The 24,718-nt window shown below is 57.7% G+C and overlaps 2 protein-coding genes across 5 annotated transcripts in view; one reads left to right on the top strand and one right to left on the bottom strand.

The window, feature by feature from the left end:
* The window catches only part of OSBPL5 (oxysterol binding protein like 5), a 72,058-nt gene extending 69,214 nt beyond the window's left edge, over positions 1 to 2,844 (bottom strand). For 3 of the 4 annotated variants that reach the window (XM_052661799.1, XM_052661801.1, XM_052661802.1), the window contains exon 1: positions 1,822 to 1,872. The gene's annotated coding sequence lies outside the window, so the exon portion shown is untranslated. Of the gene's footprint in view, positions 1 to 1,821; positions 1,873 to 2,770 lie in introns of those variants that run through there. The other variant, XM_052661800.1, reaches the window with a different exon arrangement.
* On the top strand, positions 484 to 23,210 carry LOC128068595 (collagen alpha-1(I) chain-like). The gene is made up of 12 exons (XM_052661705.1): positions 484 to 646; positions 862 to 947; positions 1,541 to 2,163; positions 2,289 to 2,349; positions 2,671 to 2,721; positions 19,865 to 19,954; positions 21,982 to 22,176; positions 22,267 to 22,355; positions 22,403 to 22,581; positions 22,623 to 22,742; positions 22,884 to 22,969; positions 23,091 to 23,210. Exons 1-12 carry the CDS (start codon positions 484 to 486, stop codon positions 23,208 to 23,210), a joined length of 1,863 nt encoding a protein of 620 aa, XP_052517665.1.
* Positions 23,211 to 24,718: the final 1,508 nt, after the last annotated feature.

The following is a 24,718-nucleotide window of genomic DNA, read 5'->3' as shown; positions in this document are numbered from 1 at the left end:
CAGCATCAGCGGGAAGCGAGAGTCTCCCAGACACAGCTGCTGAGAACACCCAACAATCTTCAAACCACTGGCCTGTCACCCAGGTTTCCTTCCCTCCTCCAAGTGCAGCATGTCAGCTGACTGTCACAGTTCAGGATGCTTCCAGGAAGACAGATTTCAGGGGAGAAACTGACCCCCAGACCTTCTGAGCCCCGTAATGACCATCCTAGAGGGGAGGGGCTGTGGCCAGCATTCAGGAAAGAGCCGGGAACAGACCTTTGGAGACTCAGCTGATCCCTTAGCCCAACTCAGGCCAGCCTGACTCCCAGGTCCAGAAACGAGGGGCTTCTCTCCAGCGTCCAGGACGCACCGCCCACATGGGTTCACATCGGCATTGCGGCCTCCCCAGGACAGGGCCCAGGACTCCCGGCAGCTGGAGGGCCTCCGCCTGGCCCATCTGCTTTGGCACCATCTCTAAACACAGCTGCAGGACAGACCAGAGAGATGCACCTCCTGCCTGCCCTCCTGGCAGCCGGGCCCTGCCCCACATGTGTGCAGGCGGACAATGGGACCGCAGGCCTGGAGCCCAAGGGGAGCTGTCCAGACGCCCCCAAACCGCCCACAAGGCCTGGCAAGTTCAAGGAGCGGCGCGGCCTCACACAGCCAGGTAAGTGGGTAAAAGCCACGGGCCGACCACTCTGCCTGCCATTGTTGAGGGCAGGGCTCTGCCGTCTGGGACCTGGCCCACACAGGTCCCCACCCTGGCAGTGACCAGACTGCGGCTGGACCCGGCCTAGGGGCGTACCTGGGGCAGGGGGAACCACAGAGGTCAGCCTGCAAAAGGCACCTCGAAGGGGCTCCGGCAGATTATCTCTGGTGCAGAGCGAGTAGCGAGTTGGAAAAACCTCCAAATGGAGAGAGAGCGAAAACCCAACCAGCTGCTTGGCCAGGGCCTGGCTCAGCCTACGGTGAGTGGGGGCAGAGGAGCCCACTTCCCCATGGCGGGGCCTGTCCACACGCCCTTTGGGCCACTCAGAACCCCGGTTCCAGGGTCTTCCACAGCAGACTGCCGAGCTGGGCGGGGGTGGGGGTGGGTGGAAGGTTGGTCCGGGCTGTCCCTGGGGGTCCCAGGGGGCAGCGGCTGGCCCCCAGGGCTGCCGGCACCCCGACCCCACATCCCGCCCTCCCCTGATACCCAGGCATCCTCAAGCGCACAGGACCCTCATGCAGACTCATGTCCCGGGAACAATGTCGGGAACAATGTCGGAGGCTCCGAGTCTTCAGGGGCTCAGTGGTCTAGAGAAGGAGGAGGCTGGGGACAGCAAAGGTCCTCCCCCGAGCTCAGGCAGGCTCACTGAGGACACAGACCAAGCCCAGAGCTGGGAGGCCAGACCCCAATCCAGACCCCAGGCAAAGGCAGCACGCCCCCTCCCCGCAGACCCTGCCCCTTCAAGACTCCCTGGGTCTGGACTGAGCGGGGACACAGAAACGGCTCCTCCAGGCAGCCTCTTTCAAGCCCCCCAAACTGAGAGCCCGGTTACCCGCCGCGCCTCACGTTCAGCACCACCCGCCCCCCAAGCCGCCCGCGTCTGCGATCGTCCCCGCACCACCCCCGGCTCCCCAGGACCGGCCACTGTCGGGGGCTGCGGGGCTGCGCCCCCGTCCCCCGGGTCCGCAGACTCTGGCACGGGGCTCCCCCGACTCCGCAGCCCGCCCCCCTCCACCCGGCGGCCGGCGGGACGCTCCCGACCCTCCGGGCCGCAGCCCCTCCGGCCCCCTCCCCGCCCGCTCCCCGGCGCCTCCGCAGCCCTGCCGCCCCCTGCCCGCCCGCGGCGCTCCTACCCTGAGAAGCGGGGCGCGCCGGGCCGGGCGCGCGGGGGCTCAGCTGGCGACGCGGCCCGGCTGCAGGAAATGCCAGAAGACTGATCCAACCGCGGGAGCGGAGGGAGGGAGCGCGGGGCGGAGGAGAGGAGGCAGGGCGGAGGGCCGGAGGGCGCGGCGGCCGCAAAACCCGGGCGGGATCGCAGTGCGGAGCCGGCGCGCCTCGGACCCCCGCCGCTGCCGGGCTGCGCCCCGCTCCCCCGGCACGCGGTCGGCTCCTTCGCTACCCCAGCCCGCCCCGCGACGGGGGTGCGGACCCTTCCGGAAAAGGGGTGCTGGCGGTGACTGGGGTCAGCCTCCAGGGTGAGGCTGTGGGAGGGCCCGTCGTGGTCACAGATGCTTGCAGACCTCCAGCCCCCGTCTCCCAGCCAGGGTGTGGGGAGACCCCTCTCTTTCTGAGCCCAAGACTCTTACCGATTCTCCCCCAGGTGGAAGCCACCAGAGCACAAGAGGAACCCCAGAAATCTGAGCCCATTGTCCTTGTCCCCCGTGTGTGGTTAGATGGACCCTGCTTCACACCCACGTTTCTAACAGCATCTCTTTCTCAGCATATATATACATATATATATATATATATATATATTTTTTTTTTTTGGCCAGGAGCCCGCCTTCTTGTGAATTTCCTCCTGTGTCCTTCTCATCCTTTCTGCCCTCAGAGACCGTTTTAGACCCTGAAACCTTCTTGTACACATAAGAGGCTCTAATTCTGCTAAACAACCCCAGGCGGAGTGGAGGAGGTCAGGGGTCTCCTTCAGCCCTTCCCGGGTGGCCCCGGACCTGCTGGGGTCTTCCTCTTACCCTGTCCCACAGGGGCAGACCAGCTGGAGCCAGGCCCACCCACTTCCAGACCTGGCGGACCAGGTAGGGTTTCCAAACTCTCAGTCGCTACCTTCCAAGGGGCAGGACTGACCCTCAGCTGAGCCCCGGCACCCCGTGTTGCTGGAGCGTTTCCTGAGCCTGGTGGTCAGAGGGAAGCAGCTTGACTGCCTGGCGGAGCTGGGGAGTTGCCCAGAGAGGCCCCTTCAGGCCCTTTGAGTTGGAGCAGGCTCGCAGGAGGGCGGCTGCAGGACTTCCTACCAGAGCTCTGCCCCAACCAGCCAGGTGGGTGGCCTCGGACCAAACAGGCTCCCAGCCTCATTATCATGGCCACCCCATCCGGCCAGGGGTGGTTCCCCCAGGGCATCAAAGCACGGTGGGTGAAGGGGTGGGGTGTGCTGCCGCGCAGGCGGGTCTGGCCTCACCCCCAGGATGGGTCCCACCCCACCGTCACCTTGCGAGGCCTCTGGATGCAGAGCTGCTCAGACAAGATGCTCAGGGCCATGGTGGGACCCCTCCGCCTTGTCAGGGGGTGGGATCTGCTCCGCACACACAGACGGAGGAGACCAGCCTGGAGGCTCTTCTCAGCTTCTGCCTGGGGCTGGGTGCGGCTGCCGGCAGCCTGGCCAATGGCTGGTTGTCAGGGCCAACCCACAGGGAATAGAGGAAGAAAACAAAGCCGCCATCCCCTGGGGTGGAGGTCTCAGGGGCCCGAAGTAGGGAAAGTCTCCAGTCACTGTGATGCTGGCCGCTTGAAGCCAGCTCGCGTTTATGAAACGACACCGCTGAGGTCAAAGGGGCACCTGGCCAAGTGTAGGGCAGAGAAGCCGGGGTGGGGGTAGGGGGGTGGGGGCTGGCTGCAGTGGCCGTGGGGCCGCACTGGGGGGGCTTCACATCCAGGAGCTGCCGTGCCGCTCTGCGCCTCGGTCTCCTCACCTGTCATGGGGGCCTGGACTCCTTGAGTCCCCGAGGAAGCAACAGGCCCTTCGAGTGAACCCAGATGACGTGGCTGACGGGTCTCTGAAGAGCAGCCCCGGTTCTGAGTTTAGGACATCTCCCGTGATCTGCCTGGGAGAGGGAAGATCTCTTTAAAGGCCCCTTACAGGTACAGAGAAGGCGATGGCAGCCCACTCCAGTACTCTTGCCTGGAAAATCCCATGGACAGAGGAGCCTGGTGGGCTGCAGTCCATGGGGTCGCTGACAGTCAGACACGACTGAGCAACTTCACTTTCACTTTTCACTTTCACTTTTCACTTTCATGCATTGGAGAAGGCAATGCCAACCCACTCCAGTGTTCTTGCCTGGAGAATCCCAGGGACGGGGGAGCCTGGTGGGCTGCCATCTATGGGGTCGCACAGAGTCGGACACGACTGAAGCGACGCAGCAGCAGCAGCAGCAGCAGGTACGGAGGACTTCACTCTTTCTCAGGTGAATACAGTTTAAGGTTAAGACAGTTTCCATCCAGTCTTCAGCTGGGCGCATTTTGCCTTCCTCCTCGAGGTGACCTCGGGTGGTGTCCGGAGACACCCTTGCTTGTCACAGCTGAGGGTGCTCCTGGACTCCAGTCAGGGGAGGCCGGGGGGCCAGCAAACGCCCATCACACCCAGGAGAGAGACCCACGGTGGGAAGAGTCCGGCCCCAAACGTCAGCCGTGCTGAGGCCGAGACACCCTGCTCTCGAGGGGGTGTGCTTGTCACCCTTGGGGTCGCTGCTTAGTTCTGGGTGGTCCACCCATGGGGGTTGCGGGAGCCCCCACGGGTCTTGCAGGTAGACCCCCACCCTGTCCCCAGTGCCATGCCAAAGGGCTCTAGATGATGGCTCCAATCCTCCCCCCAGTTCTAGAAGGCAGGTCCTGACAGGCTCCAGCCTACAGGCGGGGAAACAGAGGCACAGAGCTGTCGAAAGGTCTCCAGGCTCTTGCTCCCCACAGCCTGGTCCGGAGCTGTCCCTGAGCCTCTGAGCTCCGCCCCCCCACCCCGCCCCCGCTGATGAAGAAGACCACAGGCTCAGAGGGAAACCCCTGGGGGCCCCCGCCCCTTCACTTAATTGGCTGCCTCACCGGGCAGGGTAGAGCAGCCAGGACACTTAAGAACAGGGGTGTCTGACAGGGTGCCTCCCAGGTGGGCTGCGGAGGGAGCTGGTTGGGCTGGCCCCCCGGAAGGGGCCTGAGCCAGGTAGGTGCCGGGTGCTTTCACACCTGCTGAGCGCCAGGGGCAGCAGTGACTGTTTCCCCATTTCCCAGGTAAGGAGAATAAGGCCCAGGTATAAGGGGTGCAGCTGGGTCCCCGCCTCCTCCCTGGGCCCGGGGCACCAGTGGAGTGGCCCAGGGGATGGGCCAGGACAGGCCAACCTGGGCCCGCTCTCTCCTGCTGACCCCAGAGCAGATCCATCCCTCACATGTGGCCTGTAGACTTTGCTGGACACTCAGGGGCAGCTCAGAGCCTCTTTGCTAGGAGACCCTCAGCTCCTGAGCCTCAGTTTCCTCGCTTGTGCAGTGGGGCTGAGGTGACTCCCTACCGAGGGGTACGTGAGGCCCCAGCGTGGTCTCCGCAGCCTAGCAGGCCATCGTAAGAACACCTGCGGCATCGATCGCTGGCTTGCCAGACACCGGGCGCTGGGCCTTCACTTTCTGGGCATGCCAGGTTGCAGCCTCTCCTCTGCCTGGAGACAAGGGTTGCCATCCCCACCCTGTCGAGGCTAAGTGACCAGCTCCAGGCCAGGCAGCTGGGGAGTGGCCTGAAAGGGAACGTGTTAGTCATTCCTGGCCTGTAGCCCACCAGGCTCCTCTGCCCATGGGATTCTCCAGACAAAGAATACTGGGAGTGTGTAGCCGTTCCCTTCTCCAGGGGATCTTCCCAACCCAGGGATCAAACCTGGGTCTCCTGCATTGCAGGCGGAGTCTTTACTAGCTGAGCCACCAGGGAAGCCCCAGGAGCGGCTTAGGCAGGGCTGAACGCCGGGAGGTCTAGCTGGGGTGCGGGAGGCCAGCTGTCCGTGCCCCTCCTTGGGGCTGGGCGTGCCGAGAGGGGTCATCCTCCAGCCCCTTCCCTGCGGCCTCAGGTCCCGCGCATCCCCATGCCTGTCCCTCCCGCTCTGTCCTGGGAGACACTGTCTTCCTGAGAGGGTGTCTTCATGGGCTGAGTCACCGAGCCAGGTGTGGGGGCTGGGAGGGGCTGCTCTCCGCTCTTTCTCAAGGAAACCTGTGAAATTCAGCTGGAGAAGCTCCGCTGGGCATTCTGAGTCATGTAGGCACCGGGCCCGGGCTTCCTGGGCCGGCCTGGCCTGGATGGCTCCCTCTCCGTCTCTCTTTCCCTCTCTGTGCCTCTGTCTCTCTCTCTCACATACACACATCCTTCAGGAGGACACATTCAAACCCCAGTACGTGTTCTACCTGGAGGGACAGGAAGGTGTTATTCACCAAGACCCTCAGGGACTCCACAGGAAGCACTGACGTGGCCTCCAGAGGCTGTGTGTAGGGTGCGCGATGCTGGATGCCGCTGGACACGGCCGTGTGCCCGCGCTCAGACCTCCCTGTGGTCACAGGGGGTAAATCTGGGCTGGCAGACTCTGCCTCTGGCCCTCCTGTGTTGACGGAGGTGGGCACTGCCGTGAGGGGGGTGGGCACACGCCTGGGGAATGCCTGAGGTCCCCGAGCGGGACAGAGTCCACCGCACGTGTGGACAGAGAATGTCACCCGCTGTATCATCAGTAGCCAGAGGACGTTGCAGCCACCAGGCCGCTCGCTGCTGTAAGTGTCCTGTCACCCCACGGGGACCCAGGATGGAGAAAGCAGGATCCTGGCCCCAGACAGCCGAGGTTTAGTCAACGGAACGGCTCCAGTGAGCCCAGACTCTTGCACCTTCCCGTACACAGAAAACTGCTAAATTCCTTAACTTGAGACGTCTTTTTTTTTTTTTAATTAACAGCAATCTTTTGATGTTCTGATTACTTGGTTTTTGTTACAAAACTCCTATATATCCTGGCTGCTCCCTTAACTCTTTGGAGCAGTTTCTCTGAGCAGTCTGAGATTCTGGCCCCCAGGCTTAAGTCCTTAGCACGTCTGCGTGTTCCAGTCTCGAATTCTCCTCTCCTTTATCCTATAAGCTTCCCTGGTGGCTCAGACGGTAAAGGATCGGCCTGCAATGTGGGAAAGCCAGGTTCAGTCCCTGGGTCTGGAAGATCCCCTGGAGAAGGAAACAGCAACCCACTCCAGTACTCTTGCCTGAAGAATCCCATGAACAGAGGAACCTAGCGGATGACAGGCCACGTGACACGGAGTCAGACATGACTGAGCAGCTAATACCCCGCCTACTTTGGGCTTCCCTGGTGGCTCAGATGGCAAAGAATCTGCCTGCAATGCAGGAGACCTGGGTTCGATCCCTGGGTCTGGAAAGGTCCCTTGGAGAAGGAAATGGCTACCTACTCCAGCGTTCGTGCCTAGAGAATCCAAGGACAGAGGAGTCCACGGGGTTGCAGAGAGTCGGACACGACTGAGTGACTAACACTTTAACCTATAAGGATACAGGCATTGGATTTAGGGCCTTCCGGGATAATCCAGGATTTCTTAGGGAAGTAACTTAATTACGTCTGTCCAGGCCCCGTGCCAAATGAAACACAGTGCTTGGACCTCCCTGGTGGACCAGTGGTTAAGTATCAGCTTGCCAGTACAGGTGACATGAGTTTGATCCCTGCTCCGGAAATGTTCCACGTGCCGCGGGACACCTAAGCCCGTGTGCCCCAGCTACTGAGCCCACACCCTAGAGCCCACGCTCTGCAACAAGAGAGGCCACCGCAGCGAGAAGCCTGGGCCCTGTGACTAGAGAGTAGCCCCCCACTCACGGCAACGAGAAAGACCTCGTGCAGAGCAGGGAAGACCCAGGGCAGCCAAAAAATGCTCCTAACAAAACCCCAACTCTCTGCTTTCACATCATGCTTTTTTTTTCACTCTTCACTAGCTCCTTCTCACGCTCCCCCCACCCTCACGTCCTTCCAGCCGCTGACACAGTCCTCTACTTCTGCGTGTCCCGGTCTTGAATTCTCTCCTTTCTCCTGTAAGGATATAGTCATTGGATTTAGGGCCCTCCAGGATAATCCACAGAGAGGGCAATGGCAACCCACTCCAATACTCTTGCCTGGAAAATCCCACGGATGGAGGAGCCTGGTGGGCTGCAGTCCATGGGGTCGCTAAGAGTCGGACACGACTGAGCGACTTCACTTTCACGCATTGGAGAAGGAAATGGCAGCCCACTCCGGTGTTCTTGCCTGGAGAATCCCAGGGACGGCAGAGCCTGGTGGGCTGCCGTCTATGGGGTCGCACAGAGTCAGACACGACTGAAGCGACTTAGCAGCAGCAGCAGCAGCAGGATAATGCAGGATTTTGTATGAAGTCCTCAATTACATCTGCAAAGAACCTTTGTGCAGGTAAGCTCACACTCACAGGCACGGGTTTGGACATGAGACCACGCTGAGACCGCTGGCCAGACCCAGCCCCGCAAGTCTGCAGGGCACCCCTCCTGGGCAGATTTCTGCGTCTTGAAATGAAAGGTCAGCATGGCTGGCTCCACGCTCAGCTTCCTGCTGGCGGATCCTGCCATGGGACTTTTCTTTTGCTTCTATGGCAGCAGGCAGCAACCCCAAGCCCTCCTCCAGACATCAGAAGGGGGGACGTGCCACTGTCCTTGCGGTCCTCCCAAAGTCGGGCTGGAGAATGCCAGCCCTCAGCCCCGGCATGGATTTGGGGGACACATCTTTGGGGAACGTGACTCACCCCTTGCAGCAGGGACCCCGGGAGTCCTGTATCTGCTTTCGCGTTGAAGACCTGCATTCTGCTTCACTGAGCCAGGCCCACGTTGGCTGAACTTCTTTCCTGTGGTAAATGCTTTTGTTCTGAGTCTTCATTTGAGGACACAGCCTCAGAGTCCTGAAAGCCAGGGACTAGAGCTGATCCGGGCTTTGCCCTTTCTCGTCTCAGCCCCAAGTGAGAAGTCTGTCTTTGTTCTCAGTTACAGAGGATGGGAGGGCAGCAAGGGCTTCCCCCCCACCCCCACTGACACAGAAGCCCTGAGTCCTGGCGGGGAGCTGCCTCTGGGGCTGGTGATCTCCCGCCAGCCTGGAGCGTTCCGACATTCCGAGACGCGGGCTTCTGGCAAGCTCATGCTGGGGCTGAGGGCTGGCATCTCCAGCCCGACTTTGGAAGGACCACAAGGACTGCACACGTCCCCCCTTCTGATGTCTGGAGGAGGGCTTGGGGCTTCTCCCTGGAGCCACAGAAGCAAAAGATCTGCCTGCGGGAAGCTGTGCGTGGAGTCAGCCACGCTGACCTTTCATTTCAAGACTAGGAAACCTGCCCAGCAGGGATGCCCTGCAGACTTGCAGGGCTGGGTCTGGCCAGCGGTCTCAGGCCCTTCTCCCACTCACTGGCCACTGCCAACCAGTCCCTCTCCTATGGGCTGGGTAGGGTCAGCAGGCAGAATTCGGAGAAGCCCAGCAACATTGTGTACAGGGGACCGAGGACTGGAGGTGGGAAGGTCGTCACCCAGGTCACGTGTGAGTCCGCACCAAAGCGAGCTGGGGCTCCAGGCATTTCTGTCGCCCCTGCAGGAACGCAGGGGCAACGGAAGCGGAGAACGTTCCACTAGATTTGGAGGACCCAGAGCAGCACTTCTCAAAGTGTGAACTTGGTAACCTGTCGGGTCCTGAGACTGTTTTAGGGTCCAAGACATGAAAACCACTTTCCCAAAATACGAGGATGCTATTTTCATTTTTCACTTTATTCTTTCACAACTTAACAGTGGAGCTTTCTGGAGGCTGTGTTGAGACTGCAATAGAAGCAACACAGAAGCAGGTGTGAGACTCCAAGCGGCTTCTGTTAAGCCAGACGTTAAAAAGACTCTCAAAAAAAAAAAGGTAAAATAATACTGCTTTTCTCACTCACTATTTATATTTTGGAATAGATAACTGGTTTTCACACATAATGTGTTATTTGTGTTATCAACATAATGGGCTCATCATTCTTTTTAAAGGATAAGTAAATGAATATTTTTTAAAGCTCAGACTAAATATTGATAAACTAACCTACAGAAACAAATCACTGTGATCCTCAATAATTTCTTTTTTAATGAAAAGAATCTTGAGACTAAAAGTTTTGAAAACCATTGACGCAGAGGATGACAGAAGCTGGAGTCACGATTCCAGGAAGAGCTGGGGCTTTGGAGTCAGAACAGGGTATGAATCCCGGCTTTGCCACCCTCATTCATTTGTCCACTACCATCGTCACTGGCATCACCATGGGCACCAATGCCAACATCATCACCCCCATCATCACCCCCATCACCACCATCACCCCCACCACCACCATCACCACCATCACCCCTATCATCACCACCATCACCCCCATCACCCCCATCACCACCACCACCATCATCACCCCCATCATCACCCCCATCACCACCATCACCACCATCACCACCATCATCACCACCATCACCCCCATCACCCCCATCACCCCCATCACCACCACCATTGCTGTGATTACCATCTACCCTTGGCTGAGCATCTACTATCCGCCAGACACTGTATTAAGTGGTTTATAGTCATCGTCTTCACTTGCCAGAGACCTTTATGAAGTAGGTGTTATTATCCATATTTACAAGTGAGAACATTGATGTTTTTGAAAAATTAAACAAAATCACCTGGCAGAGCGGGCTCTGAACTCCAGTCTGTTTGGCTCCATAGACCCTCTGGGAAGTTGCTCAAGCTTGCTTCGTCCCCATTTGCTAGCTGTTAGCTGGGAATGTTACTAATGATACTAGTTGCCGTTGCTGACGACCCGCTACGCCCCGGCACGCCCACATCATCGTCGTCCTGGCTGTGATGCAGGGCCGGCACTGAGGTAGTGTCCATCCTGGCGCAGGTGAGTTTGCAGGTAAAAGCACTGCCCCAGTGCCTGCACAGGAGGGTACCCGGTGAAGGGTCACCCCCAGCGGCATGGCCTCCCTTCGCAGTGTGGGGCCGCAGCTGCCGGGACCGGGACTTTGTGCAGGGGATGGCAGAGATGGGCGCGGCCTCCACCACCACTCAGCTCTGTCTCCTGGACTCGGGATCCTCCCGGGGCCCCCTCTGTTCCTCCTCTCCCTCACTGAATATTGATGGTGCCTCTCTTAAGTGCTATAATAGTATTCCAGGCACAGGGGAGTCAGCTGAGAACAGGAAAGCGAGGCTCCTGCCTGCACGTTGCTCACAATCAAAGGCAGAAAACAAGTGCCCGAAGGCAGACCCTGCTCTGACCCACGCGGCGAAGGACAGGTCGAAGGACAGGTGGACTGCGCAAGGGGCTGGGAGGAGCCACAGGATGCCGGTGCTCTCCAGAGGCGGTGGCTAGGGAGAGCTGTCTGAGAATGGGGCTGACCTTTGAGCAGGAACCTGTGTGAAGTGAAGGGGCGAGCCCTGGCACCTCAGGGCTGACCATCTTCCAGGCAGAGGAACAGCAGGTGCCCAGGCATGGGCTTGGTGTGTTCACATGCTGGCAGAGGTCAGTGGAGAAAGGGCGCCAGGGGAGGCCGTGGAGACTGGCGCCCTATCCCCTCACCCCGCGCATGACTTTCCGTGCCGCGTGTGGAGTTTCATGTTCATGGTGATGGAGACCACATTGGGCGGGGGGAGGTGGGGGGAGTTGCTGGTTTCTGAGAAAGGAACGTTATGACCTTGTTAAAAAATATATTTCTCTGGCTCCAGAGGTTCAAGAATGGAGGCAGGGTGCGTTTTAGAAAGATTTCATGTGGTCCAGACTTACTTTAGGATAGTAGAGGGGAAGTTGGGAGCAGCGGGCAGATTCAGGTATATTTTGAAAAAAAAAATGATATCCACCCAAGCCTGTGTCTTAGCCAGCTTGGGCTACGATAGCAAAATATCACAGGCGATGTGGCTTCTGAACAAATTCACTTATCACAGTCTGGAGGTTCGAAGATTGAGATTAGGGTACCAGCGCAATGGGGGTCAAGGGAGAGCTGCCTTCCTGGGGTCCAGACTGCCACCTTCTGTTTGCATCTTCACAAGGCTGAGAGAGAGAGGGTGGGGGGAGAGACAGCGAGACAGAGAGAGAAAGAGAGAGAGAGACGGGGGGAGAGAGAGAAAGAGAGTGAGAGAGAGACAGAGACACACAGAGAGGAACAGAGAGAAAGAGACAGAGACAGAGACAGAGAGAGAGAGACAGAGAGAGGGAAAGAGAGAGAGAGACGGGGGGAGAGAGCGAGCTCCCTGAGGTCTTTTTTATAAAGACACTAATCTCACTCATACGGGCTCCACCCTCATGACTTAATCACCTCTCCTCCTTCTAAAACCACCACATGGGGATTAAGGTTTCAACACATGAACTTGGGAGGACATAAACATTCAGATCCCCTGGAGAAGGAAATGGCAGCTCATTCCGATATTCTTGCCTGGAAAATTCCATGGACAGAGAAGCCCTGCACGCTACAGTCCGTGGGGTCGCAAAGAGCTGGACACGACTGCACGCACGCACACACACACTCAGTTCACAACAGAGGTTTCCAAGCAACGGCAGGTACTCAGCAAGGGCTGGGGTAGGAGTCAGGGTTCTAGCGGACGCTACCCCCAGGCTAGGTGATGTTGACCTTCTGGTGCTTCAGCATGTCCCCATCCTTAGATGATAACACACCTCCCAGCCCTCAAAGGAGTGCTGAGACTCTAGAGAGGTAGCAGGGAAACACATTTTCCTTTTGGAACCACATCAGCTTCTGCGGTGTGGTCAGACAACCCTCATGGCCCTTGGGGTCAGACATGAGCTCTTTGAGGTCAGAGTTGACCTCCTCCCCAGCAGGTCTCCCTTCAGCTCGCTCCAGGTAGATGCTTCGCAGATGAGTGAAACCACAAACTCTCAAACACACAGATGCAATAATCCTCAACAAACTACTAGCAAATCCAGTCTAGCAACACACAACACTGTCAACGGGGAGTTGTCACAGAAATGCAAGGCTGGTTCAACACCAGAAGATCAATCAGTGGAATTCACTATGGCAACAGGCCAAAGAAGCAAGAACATACGACCATCACAGTGGACGCAGGAAAAGCGACCTTCATGGAGGCAGACTTGAAGTTTCCAGCCCAGGTTGGGAACAAAGCAGAGAGGTCCACTCTCTCCAGGCCTACTTAACAGCATACCGGAATCCCAGCCAGGGCAGTAAGATGATCAACACACAGATTGACTTTGAAAGGTTGAACAACAAGTTTCTACTGTATAGCACAGGGAACTATATTCGATTTTCTATAAAAAACCATAATGGAAAAGAATATATATATAAATTTAACTGAATCTTGTTATTGTACAGCAGAAATTAACACAACATTGAAGATCAACCCTATTTCAATAACACATTTAAAATAAATACATAAAAGACAAAGGGACAGCCTTTTCCACAAATGTTGCTGGGAAACTGATCTCCACAAGGGAAAGAGTGAAGTTGGACCCTTACCTCACACCATATACAAAATTAATGAAAAATGGGTAAAAGACTTAAGTGTCATAGCTAAAGCTATAAGGAAGAAGGGAGGTGGGAGGGGGGTTCATGATGGGGACACATGCACACCCAGGGCTGATTCATGTCAATGTATGGCAAAAACCGCCACAATATTGTAAAGTAATTAACCTCCAATTAAAATAAATAAATTTAAAAAAACCACTCAACCTAGGAAAATCCCCATTCTTTTGTTTTCATGGGGAAATGAAATGTTTTCCATTATTCATGATACTTAAAAAATACAGATCGTCCGCTGTGTAAATCTTTACTTTCTGAATGTTATCCACGATGTCTTGAAATGATCTGCTCATATCAGATTTTACCCACAAAGTAAGTGCTTGTGAAATAACCTGCAGTCTTTGATGACTATAAAGTTAAAATAATGTTAATGACATACTGAACCTAAAATCAAATAGTGGAATATTAAAATCAACACAAATAAAAGCTTCAGATTTAAAAAAAAGAAAAAAACTCTTGGAAGAAAATGGGAAAATGTTCATGACTCTGGGCTTGATTTCTTGGATGGGACACCAAAGGCATGGACATGAAAAGAAAAAACAGACTAGATTCATCAAAATTAAAGATTTTGTGCATTTAAGGACACTGTCAACAGACTGAAAACGCAACCCAAGGGATGGGAGAAAATATTTGCAAATTGTATCAGAGAAGGAAAAAATCTGTCTACAATACACGGGAGCTGGGTTTGATCCTTCGGTCAGAAAGATCCTCTGGAGATGGAAATGGCAATCCACTCCAGTATTCTTGCCAGGAGAATCCCATGGGCAGAGGAGTCTGGCACGCTGCAGCTCATGGGGTCGCAGATTCGTACACAACTGAGTGACTTTCATTTTCACAAGGAATTAATATCTAGAATAGATTAGAAAGAAAACCTCCTACAGTTCAGCCAGAACAACTTGATTAAAAAATAGGCAAAGGACTTAAATAGATATTTATCCAGAGAAGACATGCCAGTGGTGAAAGGCCATAGGAAAGATGCTCCACACCGCTAGTCATTAGGGAAACGCGTGTCCAGACCACACAGGATGCCCTGGAACGCATGGTGCTTGTAACCATCGAGGCCAAACCTTCGCCCACTCAGATGTTCATCTTCCGTTCACGGGCTCTTTGTTCTGTACACACTTAGGAGTGAGACCCAACTGCGTCCTCAAGGTGCTCTTAGGCTGGGGGAGATGGGGAAGAAAAGATGTCCCAAGAGCCAACTGTGATGGCTGATTTTCTGTGTCGTCTTGACTGGGCTGAGGGCTGCTCAGATAGCTGGATGAATAGACACATCTGTGTGGCGTAAGACACGATTTCTGGGCGTGTCTGGGAAGTGTTTCTCGAAGACATTAGCATTTTAGGACATTTATTTATTTGGCTGCACCCCGACTTCGTTGAGGCACACAGGAGTTTTCATAGAGGCATGCAGGATTTTTAATTGCAGGCACTTGGGATCTAGTTCTCTGCCCAGGGATCAAACCCAGGCCCTCCGCACTGGAAATGCAGTCTTAGCCACTGGACCCCCCCAGGGAAGTCCAAGAGACCAGCCTTTGATTCTCCACTGAGTGAAGACTTGTGTCCTGTCAGACTCCTTGTGACCCCAGGGACTGCAGCTCGCCAGGCTTCCCTGTCCTCCACGATCTCCTGGAGTTTGCTCACACTCATGTCCATTGACTCAGTGATGCCATCCAACCATCCCATCCTCTGTCGCCCCTTCTCCTCCTGCCCTCAATCTTTCCCAGCATTGGGGTCTTGTCCAGTGAGTCAGTTCTTTATATCAGGTGGCCAGAGGATTGGAGCTTCAGCTTGGTATCAGTCCTTCCAATGAATATTCAGGGTTGGTTTCCTTTAGGATTGCCTGGTTTGACCTCCTTGCAGTCCAGGGACTCTCAAGAGTCTTTCTTTCTGGAGCTATTTCTCTGCTCTTCCCCATTAGCATGGCCCTCACCAATTTGGGGGGCGTCATTCAATCCAAAGTTTGAGGATAGGTGGATCCACTCTCTTCTTGGGCTGGGATGTCATCTTCTGCCCTCGGACACGGGACCCGCTGGTTCACTGGCCTTCAGACTCAGGCTGAACTGCGTCACTGCCGTGGACAGTGGAGAACTTGGCCCCCATGACTGTGTGAGCCGATTCCTAGTCGGTCTCTTTGTACTTGGACCTACATACATTCCTCCGTTTCTCCAGGGAGCCCACAGCATAGCGAGGGTGCGGGAGAGCCTGCGGGGGAGCCAGCAGGGCCTTCCTGCGGGGCGAGGGGGTTGGCTCCCCGGGAGGTGGTCACCAGAGCCGGGGGGGGGGGGGGGGGCCTCCCTGCACGGATCTCAGGCCTGGGTAGGGCTGGGGGGTCTGGCAGGGTGCTCCTCTGCAAGGTCCTCTGAGGGCACACAGAGGAGACCAGGAGCTGGGCTGGGCTCTGTTCCCGGCCTCACAGCTGAGTCTGACGACACCCTGTGTGTCTGCCATGGCCTCCTCTGCTGTCGCCCTGTCTGATCAATCGCGTTTAGCTTCAGGGGGTCAGCGGTTCTGTCCTGTCACTGGACAAGGGCTGCTGAACCGGGCAGTGCCACTCATCTTGGTGGAGGTGGGGTGGGCTATGAAATTCAATTAAAATGCTAACTACCTCTGGCCCCAGAGAGCCTGATGGCACAGCCCGAGGTCCCCAAGGAGTTCAGCTCCTGGAGGCACCAAAGGCAGCGTCCACACTCAGGGTGCCTCTTAGGGTCTCTCTCTCTCCGCCTCTCGCATCCCCATCCCCACAGAGGGGAGGGCCATGGATGCCCCGGGCCGCTGAGCCATCCCTGGATTCCCATTGCTGCCCAGAGCTGATGCGAGGTCGAGTCTATGGGAATGACAAGGCCTGGGGGGCAGGAAGGACCGGCCTCTTACTGAGAGCATCCTGCAGTGAAAGGCAATTTTTGGAGTAGACGATGGATTTGCAAAATAATGGGCAGGAACTTCCCTGGTGGGTCAGTGGCTGGGACTCCCTGCCCCCAGTGCAGGGGGTTTGATCCCTGGGTTTGATCCCTGGTCAGGGAACTAGATCCCTCGTGCTGCTACTAAAGCCCAGCACAGCCACACAAATACATAAATATTAAGAAAGTAACAGGCAAACCACACAGAAAATTAGCTCGTCTGCTCCATGTGGTGGAAAACTGCTGGGCATATTCATCAAAGAGCAGAGACAGGGCTGGCATGGGCCAGGTGGGCAGGTTGGGGGTCCACCCTCTTGTTTTAGCTAAAAGAGCTCCAATTTTAATCACTGTAAGTATTGGAAAGTTTCTGCACCTTGTTAGATGTGATGCTTTATTACAAGCAACTGTGATCAGCGGTGGGGGCACTACTGGGGGTCCTTGCACACCCGTCTTGGTAAATATTTGCACATGGGCAGAGGGCTGGTGGGCAGCTGTGTCCATCCATCGGCATGGCTTCCTGCGAAGGGCTGATGCCCACCGGTAACCAGACGGGCTCGCATGCGGGGTTGTAGAGATGCAACCTCAGTTATAAGGATCTGGGGGCCCACCAGCACAGAGCCACCAAATGCAGACTCCAGTGTCCCTGGGGGGAGCCACCGGCTTGTGGAGGGACCAGGATGTCAGCGCTTTTGGCTTCCAGGTCATCCAGAGGGCAGCTGACCAGAACGGGAAGGCTCTGGAAGGAGGCGCCCTGCAGAGGTGTGGCTCTGAGAGAGGAAGGGAGCAGGCCTGGTAGGTGGGTGGGACTGTTCAGGAACCAGCAACTTCTAGAAGGAAGCCACGGGGTGTGAGTGTGGAGCTCCACGCCAGGGCTGGTTTGCGCGTGAGCCAAGCACATCCAGGAAAGAAGAATTGAACAACGGAAGGGCACGTCCCTCAGCCCGGCGTGTGCCTGGCACCCTCCCTCCACAGGGACACACGGCCCCCAGCCTGCACCGAGTCTGCTAGGAAAGCCCGCTCCTTCAGCCCCCTTTGGCTCCAGCCTCACTCCTCCTAGAAACCCTCCCGGACATCCCCTGGCTCAGCCAGCTTCCCCTTAGCCTCCTTGGAGCTGAGCCCATGTGGCTGTGAGCCCCAAGGAGGCAGCTGCCTATCTGTCTGGGTTTGTCCGTCAGGATCCAGCAGACTCGGGAAGAGTGGAGGGGACCCCAGTGTCCCAGGGTTTTTACCTTCTTTCTCTGGGTGGGGAGGTTTTGTTCTGTGTGTCCACACCTGCTGTGTAAATATCAATCTGCTCTCTGTGGGGGGGGGGGGGGCCGGCGGGCAGAGGGATGACATGGGAGGGGGGACCTCTACATGCCTGGCTGGGCCGCATGCCCCTGGTGCCTGCCTCCCCGGTGGTCTCCCCTCCTCAGTCCATAGCTCGGCAGCTGGTGGGGTCTTTGGACCTTAAGCAAGGGGGTGCGAGGAGGTGGGCCGTGGCGGGGTGGTGGCTGAAGTGGGGATGGACCCGGCTGTCCCTTGCAGCCCCCCGACCCCCACGGCTGTTTCTGCCCCCTCCTCCTTGTCTTCAGCTAGTTCTCCGAGCCAGGTCTCCAGTCTCCTGTGCTCTGGGAGCTCCCACCTCCCTCCATAGAGCCCCTCCCCTAACAGCCTCAGCCATTCTGGAAGCCCGACCCAGACGGGCCCACCCCGACTCCGAGGGAGAAGGTCTCCCTCCCACCCCCAGGGATTCCGTTAAGTTGGTGGTGAGGCAAGTAGGGTCCAGGCCTGGGGAGTTTTACAAGCATCCCAAGTGAGGCCACTGCACAGTGGGGTGGAGAACTTCAAGGAAGAATGGGGTAGTCCTTGGGGCAGTCCCTGAAGGAAAGTTATTACAAGGCTCAAAATAGCCTGGAATTAAAACTCCCCTCCAGGTCCTCCCCATTATTCTATGCAAAACAAAGAACTCTCTCACCCGAAGGAAAAAAAAGTGGACATTAAGGTTGATTAGCCCAGCTCCCAGAAGGTCCAGCCTCTGGCCGATCTCTAGAATTTCTTGTCCCAGCCATTTAAGAGACAACTACTCCGAACAACCTTGGAGAAAAACAGGCCCCCTTCAGACAGTAGCTTTCCATATATATGTCTATATACTCACCCTGGTTCCCAATAGGAAAAGGAGTACGTCAAGGCTGTATATTGTCACCCTGCTTATTTAACTTATATGCAGACTACATTATGAGAAACGCTGGGCTGGAAGAAGCACAAGCTGGAATCAAGATTGCCGGGAGAAATATCAATAACCTCAGATATGCAGATGACACCACCCTGATCGCAGAAAGTGAAGAGGAACTAAAAAGCCTCTTGATGAAAGTGAAAGAGGAGAGTGAAAAAGTTGGCTTAAAGCTCAACATTCAGAAAACGAAGATCATGGCATCCAGTCCCATCACTTCATGGGAAATAGATGGGGAAACAGTGGAAACAGTGTCAGACTTTATTTTTCTGGGCTCCAAAATCACTGCAGATGGTGATTGCAGCCATGAAATTAAAAGATGCTTACTCACTGGAAGAAAAGTTATGACCAACCTAGATAGCATATTCAAAAGCAGAGGCATTACTTTGCCAACAAGGTCCGTCTCATCAAGGCTATGGTTTTTCCAGTGGTCATGTATGGATGTGAGAGTTGGACTGTGAAGAAAGCTGAGCGCCAAAGAATTGATTCTTTTGAACTGTGGTGTTGGAGAAGACTCTTGAGAGTCCCTTGGACTGCAAGGAGATCCAACCAGTCCATTCTGAGGGAGATCAGCCCTGAGATTTCTTTGGAGGGAATGATGCTGAAGCTGAAACTCTAGTACTTTGACCACCTCATGCGAAGAGTTGACTCACTGGAAAAGGCTCTGATGCTGGGAGGGATTGGGAACAGGATGACATGGCTGGATGGCATCACTGACTCGATGGGCGTGAGTCTGAGTGAACTCCGGGAGTTGGTGATGGACAGGGAGGCCTGGCGTGCTGCGATTCATGGGGTCGCAAAGTGTCGGACACGACTGAGCGACTGAACTGAACTGATACTTCCTCTTTCCTCTGGTTAGTGCAGCAGCTCACTTATCTGACTGCTGCCCCTTCTCGCCTCATTAAAGGTGATCTGTTCCTGCAAAGTGCCAGTCTCATTCTTTTTCTGAACCTCGTCTTTTCTAACTCCCTTACCCTACCATCCCGACTCCCCAGACATGGCGAGCAGCCCCCCTTCCTCACGTTGGCTCCCTTGCTTAGCCGGGGCCGCAGGTTCTGGGGTGAGAAGGTCTCCCGGACCCCCTGATGAGTCAGGTCTCCAAATGGAAGGAAGAGGTCTATCCTTTCACAGAAGCAGGAAGTCAGCCCAGGGGGGTGTGAGCACGTGGCCCCCGCCTCCATCACACTCCCCAGCGCCTGCCTGTCTGTTGGGTAAATAGGTTATTTGGAGCAAAGCACTTGAGTGGTAACATCCCCACCCCTGGAGGCCCGGGGACTTCAGCTTCAGGCCCGAGCGGGGGAGGAATTCCTGGAGGGGTCAGGGGAGACATCGAGGGCCTGTCGTCCCCGGAATCACGGCCCTGGAACGTCTGGGGCCACACTGTCCCAGCGCCGCATGGACAAGGGGCCGGCGCAGGGCCCAGACCTGGAGACGAAGAGGGAGGCCCCTAGGCCTGCGGCCAGCCCCGCTCCTTCCCGTGGTCCCCTGGGCTCTTTCCCACACTTTCTGGTTTTTTTCCGGCCAAGGTGGACCTGCAGGGGCCCTCGGTGAGGTCCTTCCTGACCAGCAGGAGGCTGGTCTTCCTGGATCTGTTCGCCCTGCCTCCCCCACCCCAGGTCAGATCTCTGTGCTCCTGGGAGTGAGGTGGCGGCAGGGAGGGGCCCTCCAGCACAGACCCCGGTACCAGGCCCAGGGGGAGGGAGAGGGCTTCCCTGGGGGGCCAGGCAGGTCTGTGAGGCCCTGAGGAGACAGGAGTGTAGGGAACGCTGAGGGCAGAGCCAGGGGCCCGGTTGAGGGTAGAGTTTCCTCTTTGTGCAGGACCACCCACTTGGACTTCTATTTCTTTCCAGGCTCTCTTGCAGGGTATACCCCTACCTAGAAAGCCCCCTGAAATCCAGGATGGGGTTCCCTGCTTAGGCTTCACGGCCTCTGGATATCCACTGCTCTGAATCCTATTCTGCTGTGAACCGATCCTCACCCTCACCCCACACGCACTTCTAATTTGTATTAGGGTGTGAGGGATTGCTGGTGGCTTATCTGAAGTCTTTCATTAATAAGTTTTGCATTCTTACTGGGGAACAAAAACTGAATCATTTTGATCCAAAAGGAATGTTTGATCATCTTCTTCTCTCACAAAGAGTAGCTGCTGAGAGCAGGGGTGGGGAGAGGCAGGACTGAGTCACAGAAAGCTCTCTCTGCAGCCAGTCTGGTAGATAATGCAGCGGGTTGTTCAGCCTTTCTGAGCCTCAGCCTCACCCTTCTGCAGAGGTTTTAATCACAGCTTCTTATCAGGTGCTTCAGGAGGGTAGACAGAGGGAATGCTCCTGTGCCTGGCGTGCAGGAAGGGCTCCATTATTGCTCCGTTAACCCCCTGGTCAGATGTGGGAGAGGTATCCGTGCTGGTCCTCCGCTGCAATCCCCATTAACTCGCTCACTCGCCCGGTTGCCCCACGCCCTGTCCACGGCGGTCACATCGTGGGCGTGGCAGCCTCCACTCCAGCTGGCACCTCTGGGGTCTCAGCTTCCCCCCACCTGATCTCCCGTGCATCCATCTGTCCACCCTTCCTCGTGTGCGCTGAGTTGCTTCAGTCGTGTCCGATTCTTTGCGACCCCATGGACTGTAGCCCTCCAGGCTCCTCTGTCCTTGGGATCCTCCAGGCAAGAATACTGGAGTGGGCTGCCATGCCCTCCTCCAGGGGATCTTCCTGACCCAGGGACTGAACCCAAGGTTCTTGGGTCTCCTGCACTGGCAGGCGGGCTCTTTACCACTAGAGCCACCTGGGCAGCCCACCTCTCCGTGTGCCCCAAAAATGTGGAGGTGCAGCAAAACCCTCGGCCCAGACTGACCCCTGCTGGGAGGAAAGGAAGACGCTCTAGGGAGCGATGGGGAAGCCGGAGGACCTCGGGGCTCATCCCGAGGGGCAAGAACAAGCCAGGCTGGTCCTGCCCGGCTCTCCAGGGCCACGGAGGCCCGAGCCTGGACCTCGCCCAGACTCCTCTCCAAGTGCCCCAGTCTGGTTTTGTAACCACCGGCCGGAAGGCTCCCTGCGGGTGTGTGGGTCCCGGTCTGGCAGCGGGGAGCCCCGCTGAAAGGCCAGGCAGCCGCTAGCACCTGCTGGCTCGGCTCAGCTTCAGGACGCAGGAGCCTGGGACACCAGCTGGAGACCCGGTGGTGTCTCTGCAAACCGGCGACCCACAGCAGGGCCCCCAGCAGGACCCCCAGCAAGCCGCGGGGAGCTGGGGGAGGGGCCTGGACCGCATTCTCCGTCCCAGTCCACGGAGGAAACAGCCCGCAGATGCCTCCATCCTGAGCTTCTGGCCCCCAGAGTGAGAGGCTAGAGGTCCGTTGCTGAAGTCCCTGTGTGGGGCTTGGCCACCGGCAGCTCCAGGAGATTAACACACGTCCACCACGGAGGTGGGATGCGCGAGGGGGCCTCAGGGGGAGAGCTGGTGCCCCCAGCACTGAGGCCCGGAGCACAGGGGTGACTTTGCCTTCTGACGGCGTGGACCGTGGCTGGCTGAACAGAAGCGGCCATCTTCCGTCTTGGAGCAAAGGGGACTGTCGTGGGCCGCCCCCCTCCCGCTACCTCCTCCAGGGAGGCCTCCTGGCAGCCTCCTGTGTGGCCCGCCTTCCACCCTCCAGCTCCTTGCGGTTTTGCTGGTTTTCCATCCGGATGGGGAGCCCCTCCGGGCTGGCGTGGTGCCCGAGCTCTTCTCCAGGCCTCTGCCCACCGCCTCACAGTGTGGCCGCAAAGGCGGGCCAACCCCACGGTCAGTGCAGCACGTGGCGGGGAGCCCCTACGGGGGCCTGGAACGCTCGCGGCTTCTGCGTCGACGCGCTGGTCCCTGCCTGGTGGGGGTTCCGCTCACCCGCCTGTGCTCGAGGAGGAACCAGGGGCGCCCCACCCTTTGGGTCCTGTGCCCTCAGGCTGAGGCAGGGAACCCTTGCGGGGCAGAGGGGAATGAAGGAGAGTCTCTGCAGAAAGAGGAGGCGGCAGGTCTCGCCAGCCAGGTGGGGTGAGCTGAAATTTAAGGCAGCTGACAGGCCCCATCTGTGCCAGCAGGCTGCCCGGCCCGCCTTCTCCTTCACACACCTGGCAAGGACGGCAGTGGCTGCAGCAGGCGGCCGGGCACCGCGCCAGTGACGGGGCGGCTCCCCGGGCCTCGGGCAAGAGGCGCTACGTCCTGTGGCTGCAGCCTCCGCTGCCCCAGGGCGCAGGGGCCGTGGGACCCGCAGGGAGTGGCCCGTCTGCTGGCTTTCATCTGCCGGGGAGGGGTCCCTAGGAGCCCAGCCTGCGCTGCGGGCGGCTGCTGGGCGGGAGCCTGGCTGTCGGTCCGTCCAGCAGGCTGTGTCTTTGACCACGTCATCACCAGGCTGCCCCAGTGGACCTCCGGGAGCCGACGGTGAGCAAAGCAGAGGGTCCCACCACCCACGGTGCCCTCCAGGCTGAGAGACAGTAATCACGTGGACGGACAGGCAGCTCGTGGGAGCACATGCCCACCCGGAGACCCTCACTCCACAGCCCCCGCCCTGCTCACCCCCAGACCTCAGCAACTGCCGCTGTGGTCTTCCTGACCCCCTGACCTCCCCTGGGGCTGTCTGGCCGGCCCCTCATCTGCGCAGCCTCACGGTGGGTCTGAGATGGAGTGAGGGGAAAGTGTTGCGCGCCCCTCCTGCAGCAGGGGTGATGCCCCCCGCCCTCAGGGCCGGCCCCTCAGGCCCTCTCCTGTCAGCCCCCTGGGTTCCGTCAGGCGTACCCCCATAGCCCTGGCTCAGGTTCCTACTCCCCTGAGACGAGCCCTCCGCTCTCGGAAGGGCTGCGTCCCTGGAGCCAGAACTCTGGGGATGACCGCAGCTCTGCCACTTACTAGCTGTTTGACCTTGAACATCGCTGAACCTCCAGGGGGGCAGGAGTTGCAGGATGGCCCAATGCCCCCTCCCCACGATGTCCTGCCCTTGAGCTTGGGTGCCACCTGTGAATGCCAGCGAGATGGTGCCTGTGACGACTTCACTCAACCTGGCAACAGGGGTCTTTGCAGAGGTCACTGAGGTCCCTACTCAGCTGACCTTGGTTCATCAACGAGGAGATGAGTGGAGCGGGTCTGGCTACTGGATCCAGAGGCCAGAGACGGAGGAGGCTGTGATGGGAGGGAGGCTCTCCCCGCAAAGACAGAGGAGGCCACGTGGCAGGGAACACAGTGGCCCCGCTGACAACCAGCGAGGAACCAGGGCCTCAGTCCTACAGCTGCTGGAAATGGAGGTTGGCCAAGGGCCTGGGTGATTGTGGGCGTGAGCTCTCTCCCAGGGGAAACCGAAGGAACTCGCCGGCAGCTGTCCTGATTTCTCTGTGAGGCTCTGAGCAGACACCCCAGCAAAGCCTGGACTGCTGGCCAAGGGAATAATAGCGGTGGGGTGGGGGCTGGGGAGAAGCTCTTGGAGCTGCTAAGTGTGTAGCAATTTGTTACACAGCACTAGCTGACCAATACAGCCTCCCAAGCTTCAGTTTCCCCAGCAACAAGACAGTCCTCACTCAGGACAGTAGTTACTCACAGGCAGGTGTAGGGATAAGACAGCTAGAACAGAAAGCCCCAAGGACGGCTGCGCTCAGCAGGTGGGGGCCAGGGGGCCGTTTCGGTGACCTGCAGTCAGCTCCCGCCACCCTCCCCGCCCGCCTGGCTGCACCCTGGAGCTGGCGCACTTTGCTGCTCTGTTGATGACCTGCTCTGAATCTGTCTCCTCCAGGCCCATGGTGGGGTGTCGGAGGGGTGAGGTTGGGGGTGTCCAGCTCTTTCTGTATCTCCTGGACCCCCAGGGAGGTTTCACACAGAATGATGCCTGGAAATGTCTGGTGAGCATATTTGGGCTGGACCGATGAGCTGCTGGTCAGAGAAGGTGTTTGGGTCTCTCTCGGGGTCTGGGGCGCCCAGTCTGCTAATGCTTGGCCCGAGACGGGTAAGGACAGGGTGGGTCTCAGATGGCTCTGTTACTGAGGTGCCAAGGGAGCTGCCCTCCTGCTGAGTCAGTCCTCAGAGCCCCCCCAGGCCTGGAGGAGGAGCCGAGCGGACATGGGTTCAGGGAGGCCTGAGGGGCTGGGCGGGGGCCGTGGGTTCCCGGGGTGGACTGGGCTCTGGAGGACGGACAAGGATGTGATAAGGACAAATTGTGAGCCAGCCGAGGACTGCCAGCCAGAGGATGCTGGCTCCTGACTCAGCCAGCTGCGGTGTGACACTTTCTGGCTGGAGATGAAGGCCCAGAGGGCTGCAGGACACACCTGGGTCACCCTGGGCCCCCGGGCACCGAGCGGGCCCCTCTGGCCGGCTGGCTCTGGGGCATCCTTGCCCCTGCCCTGGCCTTACCCAGGGGGAGTGTGAGGAGGCGG

Source organism: Budorcas taxicolor, chromosome 25 (assembly GCF_023091745.1).
Source record: "Budorcas taxicolor isolate Tak-1 chromosome 25, Takin1.1, whole genome shotgun sequence".
Taxonomy (NCBI): domain Eukaryota; kingdom Metazoa; phylum Chordata; class Mammalia; order Artiodactyla; family Bovidae; genus Budorcas; species Budorcas taxicolor.
Note: the sequence above shows the minus strand (reverse complement) of the source record. Positions and strands in the feature narration are given on the sequence as shown.